The 12,046-nt window shown below is 30.5% G+C and overlaps 1 protein-coding gene across 1 annotated transcript; it reads left to right on the top strand.

Moving 5' to 3' along the window:
- The first annotated feature begins 3,004 nt into the window (after window positions 1-3,004).
- LOC107839636 (bidirectional sugar transporter SWEET16) lies at window positions 3,005-7,017 on the top strand. The gene is made up of 6 exons (XM_016683209.2): window positions 3,005-3,212; window positions 3,334-3,370; window positions 4,492-4,702; window positions 4,825-4,986; window positions 5,212-5,331; window positions 6,414-7,017. The coding sequence occupies exons 1-6, from the start codon at window positions 3,179-3,181 to the stop codon at window positions 6,738-6,740; spliced, it is 891 nt and encodes a 296-aa protein (XP_016538695.1). The 5' UTR covers window positions 3,005-3,178; the 3' UTR covers window positions 6,741-7,017.
- Window positions 7,018-12,046: the final 5,029 nt, after the last annotated feature.

The following is a 12,046-nucleotide window of genomic DNA, read 5'->3' as shown; positions in this document are numbered from 1 at the left end:
AAAAAAGAGGAAAGAAAAAATAAAAATAAAATAATATAAAAAAAAAGCTGAGAAAAAAAAAAGTAATGGATGAAAAAATTAAAAATAAAAAGAGAAAAGAAAAAATAAAAATTAAATTAAAATTAAAAAGAGAAAAAAAAAAGTTGAAAGATATAAATATGGAGTTGTTATCCATTATGAGGATCATTTTTGTAATTTACTCCATTGATCACGGGCAATTTTGTTCAAAAAAATACTAGTTAATAGGTAAAGGCTATTTTAAGAAAAAAAAAATAAAAATTTGGGGCTAAAATTTGAAAGCCACCCTAATTTGGGTCTATTTTTTAGATCCACCCTAAATTTATGTGACATAAATAAAATGTAGATAAGCAATCATATTTTTAGTATGCTTTGAATATTCTAAATTGTTAACTATCGTAATTTATAATATCTTTTTTATGTAATTTTTAAATAATACATGTTACTCTCCTTGTTCAAACTTTTTTAGCATTGATAGCCAATTATACTTTAGAACGAATTCAACTTTTTTAATTATTGAGATTTATAATACTTTTTTTATTTTAAATTAACTAGAACTGATATAATTTCTGTAGTCAATCAAATATTTTATATCCTTACAATTTTTTAAATTATTAATATTTTGATTTGTAGTACCTTTTTAAGTAGCTTTTTGAAATATATAACAAATTATTATTTTTTAGATACTTTAAACTATCAACTATTGTAATTTGTAATGCTTTTTATATGATTTTCAAAAAATACATGTTACTCTCCTTGTTCTAACTTTTGTGGCGTTGATATTCAATTATATTTTTAATTATTCCAATTTAAGTGGAACTGATATAATTTTGAGAGTCAATCAAATATTTTATATCTCTTACATTTGTTATTATTATGATCTATAGTATTTTTTTACGTATTTTTAAAAATATATAATAATTTTTTTTAGATATTTTAATTTGTTAAATATTGTAATTTATAATAAATTTTATGTAAATTTCAAATAATATATGCTACTCTCCTTATTCAAAAATTTGTGGCCTTGATACTCAATTATATTTTATGAATAATTTAAGTTTTTAATTACTGTGTTCTATAATATTATTTCTTCTATTCCAATTTACGTGACAATGATATAATTTTGAATGTTAGCCAAATATTTGTATATTTTAAATTTTTAATTTATTAATTATTGTGATTTGCAGGAATTTTTTCATTTTTTTTTTTTGAAATATATAACAGATTAAAAAAATTAAGACAAACAAATTAAAATAGATGAAAAAAGGAAGGCAAAGGAAAGGACCACTGAAATTGTGTCAAAGAAGGTAGATCGACCTCTAAACTTTTTTAGTTGTTAATTATTGTGATGTATAGTATTTTTCCTGAATCATGGTGTTGGCCATAGATATTCCAAAAACATTTCAATTTGTTTTTGAAAAAAAAGTGAAAACAACTTTTTGTTGTTTTCACATTTTTTCAACTCCAATTTCAAGTTTTTTTTTTATTACATATAATCTTAATTTTTTTAATATTACATAAAAGACCCTTAAATGGTTTAGATGAGTTTTGAAACAAATCTGGAAAGAAAGACATTTTTGATGAACAACAAATCAAGTTCGGACATATTTTTGAAAGACATTTCTTCTTTGTAAAAGACATTTTTGAACAACAAATAAAGATTTTTACGCTAAAAGACCGGTATATTTTCATTATTTGTAGGTATATTTTTATTTTTAAGCTTAGGACCCCTTCCATCATTGATGTGAAATTCTTTTCATTCACGAGTATAATCAGTAGATAAATTAGTTGGACTATTTTGATAGTTTTAAAAAGTTTGGGGCATAAAATTAAATTTAAAAAAGACTTTTCAAAAGTCTAAACATATCTTTAAAAAATATATGATCAAACACAACTCCAACTTCTCCAACTTCAAATTTTTTAAATTTTTATGGTCAAACGCCTACTAAATCGACAAAAACATCTTCTAGAAAATAACATATCCAAAAACATTACGTTTTTTTAAACTCTTTGAGAAGCTAATCCTTCAAGAAGATTTTATAAAAACATGTACGAGTTCCACCTGTTATCCGTTCAATCATATAAGACTTGTCACACTCATTATATTCAACGTCGGAATCAAAATCTCATTAGGAGACATCATAATATATAACTCCACCCATGATAAAAATGTGGACGACTAACAGAATCGACGTATTAATTTTGTCTTTGAAAACGAAAGTTGATCGTGTTGCATATTAACATGCGTTTTACGCGTCAAAAGTTTATTTCGTTCAATTCTTACTAAGGTTTAACTAATTATTTGTTATTTTATATTTTTTGTTTTGTTTTTTTTATTATATCTATATGTATATCATATCAAATAAGAAAATATATTTTTTGACAAAATTTCTGAATCAATTTGGGTTAAATATCAACTCAATTTTTAGTGAGTTGAAATGGGCAAAATAGGTTAATGAATGCAGGGGCAGATCCACCTTTCATCCGAACTCCTTTCGATAAAAAGTTATATTATTTTAATATTTTTTTTACGTGGTTAAAAATATTTTTTATGTATATATAGTGAATGTTGAAACCTCTCCGACTAGTTCGTATGTTCACTTCTGGACCCGTCAATGAAAATTTTGACTCTATCACTGAATGAACAGATCGATAATTAACCTAAACTTAAATAAATTAAGCAATTATAATTTTATGTGCTAATTTTATCACCTCAAATTACTAAGTAATTTCCTTATTGCACCTTTAACTTTACATTTATAATATTTAACGTGCAACAAATTTAACTGTAAAAGCATTAAAATGCAATTAAGTCTACTTTAAATTATGAATTTGTGTGATTGAGTGACGTTAACCTACGTCGGAAACAACCCCATTAATTAAAAATAAAAATAGTAAGAAGTACCAAACCACATAAGCTAACGTGTCATTTTCTGGCAACATTTAATATCCCTCACTCACTATATATGGGGACCTTTTGGATTATCTTCAGCAACTCTATATTTATGGTTTCCATCTACTAGTAGTTTCTGTAAATCATAACTCTTATTCCTCCTCATCCACTACTTTTTTTTTCCCCTTCACGTAGCTGTTACTATATTTAGTAGCTTTCTATTTTCATCTTTTGTTTTAATTCCCCAGCTTAATTCTACTTCGTTTCATGGCTAACTTCAGCTTCATCCTAGGCATAATTGGTAAGTTTCATATATTTAAATCTTAAATGAGAAATTCTTTACTAGTTTGTTAATATGAAAATCACTGTTCTTGTCTTATCTTGATCACAAAGAAATGATTTTTATCCCTATGCTCTTGCAGGGAATGTCATCTCCATACTTATGTTCGCTGCTCCAATGTAAGTCTAATTACGTTTCCCCTACACTGATATTGCCTTGATTAGTAACAGTAGAGCTTTAATTACCAAGTATATTTATAGTGGAGTAATACTTTATCTTTTATATTTTTTGTGTAATATTTTTAATTAACTTCTACGTAATAATAAGGCTTCTTAAATAAAATTTTCAATTATCAAAACAATGATTAATTCGCACCCTAGCTTATAATAAGCGGCAGTAGACCCAGATTTTAAAATTTATGATCCTTTGAAGCAAAACCCCTTGGACTAGTTCGTATTTACTTCTGGACCCCTCAATAAAAATCTTGACTCGCTACTAAATAGGGTGAGAGAAAAATGTAGCTCCGTCCTTGTTAACAAGCCAATTGTTTCAAGACATGTTAAAATTGAACCTCGTGACCACATTGTTGGGTTCGAAATCGAGAGGGCGTCATGCGGAAGATACTAGTTGCAAACTATTGAAAAGATAAATCAGACAAAAAGAAAAACATACTAAAAACATGATGATTATATAGTTTGGTCAATTGGCCTACATATAAAAACATAATATAAAAGAAAACATCCCTAAACAAAATTCTTTAAACGACTACATTGTGGATGTTATTGTGTTATGATATGAGAAGAGGGTCTTCTATTTATAGGGTTCCAAAACCTTTCCTTCAAGAAAGAGGTTAGCCAAATATAAAAAAATTTTATATTTTATTTTCAGAAAAAGTAAAAAGTAAATATGGTTACTCTTATTTTCTTTTCGAGAAAAAGTAAAACTTAATTTTGGTAAGAAAATCATGATAAAAACCCAACGCACATGTGACTCTGTAACGAGTTGATAGTTTTGCAAATTGATAATCTGTGTCCGTAACTAAATAAATCACGAGATGGTTTTTTATACTTTCCACTTTCCACATGCATACCATCTTTTTGCATGCACCTTCTAAGCAATGATAATGATTGTGGGGAATTTTAATATCTCTGTTAGTTGTTTTTTTGAATTTTTACTTTATTGATGGTTCATTTTCTTACTTTGTAATCTCCTTCTCAATTCACTAAACGATAATTATGATTGCAACATTTGGTTAACGTATTTTCATTGTTTTGTTCTCAATAATTATTTTTTATTTCAGAAAAACATTCAAAAGGATAATAAAGAAGAAATCAACAGAGGATTTTAAAGGGATACCATATATCACAACACTATTGAGCACAAGTTTGTGGACATTTTATGGTTTGCTAAAACCTGGAGGTTTGCTAGTGGTCACAGTCAATGGTACTGGTGCAACCTTGCACGTCCTATATGTCACTCTCTTTCTCATTTACGCTCCTAAAGCTCTCAAGGTAAATGGAGTATATAAGTTTCCAATTTTCTCTTATTCCTTTTCACCTTTTAATTACTATATTTTTGTTTTGAAGTGAACAAATTAAAACTTGATTTTACCCTTTTTTTTTTCTTTTTTCAGATTCAATCAATGAAAATGGTGGCAATAATAGATGTAGCATTCTTTGGAGTTGTAGTAGCAATCACTTTACTAGCTTTACACGGAACCACTCGGCTCACATTTGTAGGAATTTTGTGCGCTGGTTTGAATATTGGCATGTATGCGTCACCTCTAGCAGTTACGGTAAGTGATTCTTCTCCTTTTTAGACAAATAGCGTAAAAGAATTTTTATAGAATTGCGAAAAATAATTACAAGAAATTGTCTAGATGGAATTACCGATACTTGAAAATAAGAAAGGTTACATACTATGAATTATGTCATATATGTAAGTTATTCTTACATATTTTATTTTACCAACAAATTGAAATTGAATTTAATTGAAGTGTACTTGGTTGAAACATGTACAGAGGACAGTGATAAAGATGAAGAGTGTGGAGTACATGCCATTTTTCCTTTCTTTCTTCCAGTTCCTTAATGGAGGGGCATGGACTGCTTATGCAGTGCTTGTCAAAGATTATTATATTGGGGTAAGTTCTCTTCTTAATTCCTTTTTCTTTTTCTTTTTTTTTATCTCTGAATTTTCACTTATCTTTATATTTGGAATATATATATATATTTGGTGAGTCGTGAATCACATAAAATGGGATTGAACTAACGCATGTAAAACAAGTGCACACATAAATTAAAATGTTCCCCTGAACTTTTCAGAGAGAGATTCTTTCTAGGGAAAAATAATTTTTACCCAATTGAATTATTCTTTTTTCAATAATAATGTGAATAAAAGTACTTGGAAATGCACCTGAGCTTGTAGGTTAGCGTTTGTAAAGTGGGAAATTAATGTCTTGGGAGATCAAGTTGATGTCATTTTCTAGCCCCTCTATTTAAGAAAAAAAAACATAGAACTTTTGAAACTTATGGTATCAAACAAATTTTAGACATTGGTGTCACTATAAATTTATAATCATAGGAAGGTGTTTTTTTATGTTTTTTTTTCTAAAAACAAACTAAAAAAGAAGCATGTCTCATAAATTGACACGGAAGGAGAAGTAAAGACCAACAAAAGTTTTAAGGTTTTTATTTTCATCAGTCTATATTTGGTAGATTGCGAAGCTTTGCGACTATGCCATTCTTGGCGACGGTGATCGCCGACGAGAAGGTGACGGCCACCCCAGTCAGATGTCCCCCCAACCCCCGTGAGTCCCGTCCTGCCCTGCCTTGAACTAGAACTCGGAAACCAGGACACATAACTATAAGAGAGTAGCTGCCAAAACAAGCTCCCTAAGGTCGCATTATCTGTTATATTTTATATGTGCTTTAGTGTATGGTAGCAAGTGTTAGTCAAGGTGCGCACTATCGGAATGATATATCTTAAACAAAAAGTAGTAGAAAATGCAAACATGAAAAGAAATATTGAGATGTTTGGACCTCCTTGTGAAATGCTCCACTAATGGGTTGGTCCCATTCTTTTCGATCATTATAACAACGACAACATATTAAGTGTAGTCCCATGACTATTCTTTCGTATCAATTTGTATTGAAGTATTATCGGATGTTGTACTTATACGAATACTGATTGATAAATACTACTCGTACTTAATTATTTCTTCAGGTGCCAAATGGGGTAGGCTTCATATTGGGCGCAGCCCAACTAATACTGTACTTCATCTACTACAAATCAACCCCAACAAAATCCACAGAGGAAAAAGGGTCAGCCCATTTGGTGAAAAGAGGAGGAATCCAAATGAAAGATGTTGATGGAGACCATGTCCATGAGAATGAGAATAGTCGAAATCTTCACAAAGTGAAAAGCCTTCCCAAGCCATCTTTAGTTCGTCAATATAGTGAGAAACTAACGAAGACACTCTCTAATAACCCATCTTCATTGGCCTCACAAAATCAAGATGATATTGAAAAAGGCCTCAAAGAAGCACAATAAATTTCTAATCTTAGGATGTTGTTATTGACGAACACCTGTTAGGACTTGTAGTACTTAAACTTATATTTATGTTTTTTTCTCTTGACAGTATAGGCCCTAATATTATTTTTTCCCTGTTGGGCCTTATTTATAAGAAGATGTTGTAAATCTGAGCTGCTTTTTTTGGGGTGCCTTGAAATAAGATTATACACTAAATTTTGATGTGTAGTCTGTTGATGAGAATTTTCCAATTTTGGAGAATAAAATGGGGTATTTTCAGTGTTTGCACTTGGTAAAATTGTTTATTTTTTTGACACATTTCATTTTTTTTTTGATGGACAATAGCAAAGACAACATATAGTATTTTTGAACAATGTCATAATTGAATATACAACAATAACATACCCAGTGTATTCCCACATAATGGGGTTTGGGAAGGGTAAAGTATACGCAGACCATATTATTAATATTATAATACCTAAATAAAATAATTTATAATAATTAATTAGGGGTGATATAGTAAAATTATGCTTGAAGCAGCAATCAGGACGACCCTAAGCTGCTCAACATTGCCACTTCTATTATAGAGTAATATAATGAATTGTTGGTTGTGTTTTGTGTTTTAAAAAAAAAAAAAAAAAAATTGGGGGAAGGGGAAGGGGAAGGGGAAGGGGGAGGGGATTACAAAGTGGGAAATCGAACCCTCACCAACAAGGTGAGAGTTCAGGTAATGTAGACACGTAATTTTTTACCCTCCCGAATTTAATATATATATTTTTCGGTATTAAATATTTTTATTTGGTATAATATTATTTAAATTATTATTTTATTTTAATAAATTTTTCGTTAAAAAAGTAAATAACTAAATAAAGTTAATTTTGAGATATTTTGTTTATATTTTTTCTAATTTTAAAAATAATATAAAAATTAAAAATGTTTTTATTTTTTAAAATTTTAAATAAATTAGTAGTTTTAATATTATTTTATTTATTTTGACTATTTATAAATTTTATTGTATTTTTCTTAAATATAAAATTAATTAGTTATTATTATATTTATTATTATCATTATTTTTATTTGTTATTATTATTGTCTTCTATTTAAAAAAAATTTATTATATTTCAAAATTCAAAAAAAAAATCCCCTTATCTATCAATTAACCTCTCTCCCCAAAGATAACTGTTCCCCCAAATCCCTGTACCTAAAGCACTCCCACCCCCCTCCCACAGATGGAACTTATACTATCATTATTAAAACACTGTATCAAACTCAGACACAGAGAGAGACAAAAAACAGAGAGTGAAAACCAGAAAAATCAGAAACCAGAGAAAATATCAGACAAAAGAAGTTTGGAAAAAAGAAAAAGAAAAAGAAAAAGAAGTAGTAAAAAGAAAGAAAACAGTAGGGAAAAGAAGGGGAAGAAGAAACACATGGGTGAAGTTGAATTCGAATTTTCGTTCGAGTTTTCGATGAGGACGTTCAAGTTTCTTTCTTAGTTTATCAACAGGTTCTTATTCGGTTTTGTATTATTTATAGTATGATTTTTGTAGTGAATCGAATCGTGTTCAAAGTTATGTTAATGATTCCATAGTTTAACATGTGATGTTATTTATAGGAGTTAACATGTGAGTAAAAATGAGAGAGTCTTATTGGTGAAAATCCTTTTGGGCACCATAAGGCGAAAGTGAGCTGAGAAAGAAATGAAAATGAGATAGGCGTTGGTAAAAATCCATTAAGGTGCCACTAGCCGAAGGAGGATTGTGATCTAGATGGAACATATTCAAGATTGATTCCATTTCAAACTCAATGAGTGAACAAGAGTTGTCATGATTAGTATGGGTAGATCATGTTGTTTAATTCAAAATGTATGTCATAATCATTAGAGTTGACTATCATTTTTAGATAATTTTTTTTTATTTTCTTATTTTTTTTTAAAAAGGGACATTCATTGTTTTTTCTTCCTTCTCTATAGTTCTATGTTTTTTCTTCTTGAGTCAGTTATTCAGAAGAAAATAATTTATCATTGTCATTTTTCTCGTGTCCTTGAGTCAAGTCTATTTCAAAATAAGTGAGAAATGATCTCAAAATTTACTACCAACTTCTTTAATTGCACAAAGCAAGACAAAAAGTCAACACATGGAAGAGACATGATTGTGAGCCGAAATAAGGCATGCAAAAAAGTTTTGTCAACAGACGAGTCTGGAAACTCATGGAAATACCAAGGTCTAAAGGATTTATTTGAGGAGCATGACTCACAAAGATACTGTATTTGTTTCGGAGTCACTTCAAATAATTTGAGTTTGGGTCAATGATGCAGCAAGTCGGTGACAGATGCTAATAGTTGGAAGCAAGGTTAAATGTGACGAGAGCAAGAGTGATTGCCACAGAAGCTAAAGCCACATACCTGCCATCATGTTTTTGAACTCACAAGTTTTCTTTGATGAAACAGAAACATGTTACCTTCAAATTAAGGACTTCAGAGCATAAATATCAAGGGCTGCAAAGCCTCATTTCCACAAATGCAGAAAGCAATGTTGCTGCACAGGTTTGATAATCAAATTATGGTAAAAATCCAACCCTTAGGAGACGCACTTCCTAGCCTGGATAATTCAAGTTTCATTTTTTAGATGACGCACTTCCTAAATTGAACCATCATTCCTAGATGACACACTTTCTAGTTGAGTCATTTCATTTAATCCCTAGGAGACGCACTTCTTAGTTTGAATAAGTCAGTTTTTATTTGTTAGATGAAACACTTCCTAGAAGACGCACTTTCCAGCCGAGTCATTTCATTTAACCCCTAGGAGACACACTTCCTAGTCTGAATAAGTCAGTTTTCATTTGTTAGGTGAAGCACTTCCTAACTTGAACATTCACTCCTAGAAGATGCACTTTCTAGTCGAGTCCTTCAATTTAACTCTTAGGAGACACACTTCCTAATTTTGATCATCAGTTTTACTTTGACGAGACACATTTCTTGAGCAGGGCTTTAATTCACACTCTTTCTGTACTTTTCAAAAACTGTAATCAGATGATGCTCACAAAATTTTGTTCGGGTTTATTGAATTTTACTTTATACTCAGGACCCTCCTGAAGAATGGAAATTTATTTTTTATAATTAGGATCCTCCTGAAGAATGGGACAGGACCCTCCTTAAGAATGAAAATTTATTTTATGTCCAGGACCCTCCTGAAGAGTGGGATGTTATTTTTCTATTTTAACTTTTTTTTTTTTTTAATTCAGGAACATATTTTAAAAATCAGAAAAGGAAATCCAGGATCTCGCCTGAAGAACAAGTTGAAAAAAAAGAAGAGTTCTAAATCGAATGTTGAAGTAAATTTCTGTTCGAGTTTTCGATAACGTCGATCATGCTTCTTGTAGTTAGTTCATTATTCAGGAACACATGTTACCTTCAAATCAATGATTTCAAACCCTAAACATCAAAGGCCGTAATTTTTCAAAGCGGCATTCATGGGGAGACGCACTTCCTTGTTTGGTAATTCAAGCAACATTCGTGGGGACACACACTTCCTTGTTTGGTAATTCAAGCAACATTTGTGGGGAGATGCATTTCCTTGTTTGGTAATTCAAGCGACATTTGTAAGGAGACGCACTTCCTTGTTTGGACAATTCAAGTGACATTTGTAAGGAGACGCACTTCCTTGTTTGGTAACTCAAGCAACAATCGTGGGGACATGCACTTCCTTGTTTGGTAATTCAAGCAACATTCGTGGGGAGATGCATTTCCTCGTTTGGTAATTCAAGCGACATTTGTAAGGAGACCCACTTCTTTGTTTGGACAATTCAAGTGACATTTGTAAGGAGACGCACTTCCTTGTTTGGACAATTTAAGCAACATTTGTAAGGAGACGCACTTCCTGATTTGGGTAATTCAAGCGCATTTGTAAGGAGACGCACTTCCCGATTTGGGTAATTCAAGCGACATTGGTAAGCAGATGCATTTCCTTGTTTGGGTAATTAAAGAGACATTTGTTAGGAGACGCACTTCAAGCGATATTTGTAAGGAGACGCACTTCCTTGTTTGGACAATTCAAGCAACATTTGTAAGGAGACACACTTCCTGGTTTGGGTAATTCAAGCGACATTTGTAAGGAGACGCATTTCCTTGTTTGGATAATTCAAGCAACATTTGTAAGGAGACGCACTTCCTGATTTGGGTAATTCAAGCGACATTTGTAAGGAGATGCACTTCCTGATTTGGGTAATTCAAACGACATTGGTAAGGAGGTGCACTTCCTTGTTTGGGTAATTAAAGAGACATTTGTTAGGAGACGCACTTCAAGCGACATTTGTAAGGAGACACACTTCCTTGTTTGGACAATTTAAGCAACATTTATAAGGAGATGCACTTCCTGATTTGGGTAATTCAAACGGCATTTGTAAGGAGACACACTTTCTGATTTGGGTAATTCAAGCGGCATCGATAAGGAAATGCACTTCCTTGTTTGCTAATTCAAGCGACATTAGTAAGGAGACGCACTTCCTTGATTTGGTAATTCAAGTGGCATTGAGACGTACTTCCCTATTTTTGTAATTCAAGAGGCATTGGAGCCCGCTTGAAGAACAGGGTGAAGAAATAACAAGTCAGGAGCCCGCTTGAAGAATAGGGTAAATTTTTAAAATCAAGTCGCGAAGAGTAGAATCAAGATTCGAGAGATTACAATTTTCATTTGTATTTTTCATTTTTTGTTAGTCATTTGAATGTAAAAGGCAGAAGTCGTCAACCGAAAACTCGACAAAATTTCACTTGACTTTAACTTTTTCTCTCACCATGTTACCTTTGAACTACTCGTGACCTGATTCCCTTATAGCCCGGGATAGGTAGGAGGTCCAAAATCAAGACTCGATCACATTTTTCCTTTTATTTTTATTTTTATTTTTATTTTTATCCTTAACTTTCAAATAATTGGAGGGTCAAAAATCATATCTTGTCTACTTCTTTGTATGAAAACTCTTCGAAATTTCACACAAAGAGGGGCAAAATGTAGACATATAATTTTTGACCCTCCCGAATTTAATATATATATTTTTCGGTTTTAACTATTTATATTTGATATAATATTTTTAAAATTTTTATTTTATTTTGATAAATTTTTCGTTAAAAAAGTAAATAACTAAATAAAGTTAATTTTGAGATATTTTATTTATATTTTTTCTAATTAAAAAACAATATAAAAATTAAAAATATTTTTATTTTCTAAAATTTTAAATAAATGAGTAGTTTTAATATTATTTTATTTATTTTGACTATTTGTAAATTTTATTGTATTTTTCTTAAATATAAAATTAATTATTTATTATTATAT

This window comes from Capsicum annuum, chromosome 8 (assembly GCF_002878395.1).
Source record: "Capsicum annuum cultivar UCD-10X-F1 chromosome 8, UCD10Xv1.1, whole genome shotgun sequence".
Taxonomy (NCBI): Eukaryota; Viridiplantae; Streptophyta; class Magnoliopsida; order Solanales; family Solanaceae; genus Capsicum; species Capsicum annuum.
Note: the sequence above shows the minus strand (reverse complement) of the source record. Positions and strands in the feature narration are given on the sequence as shown.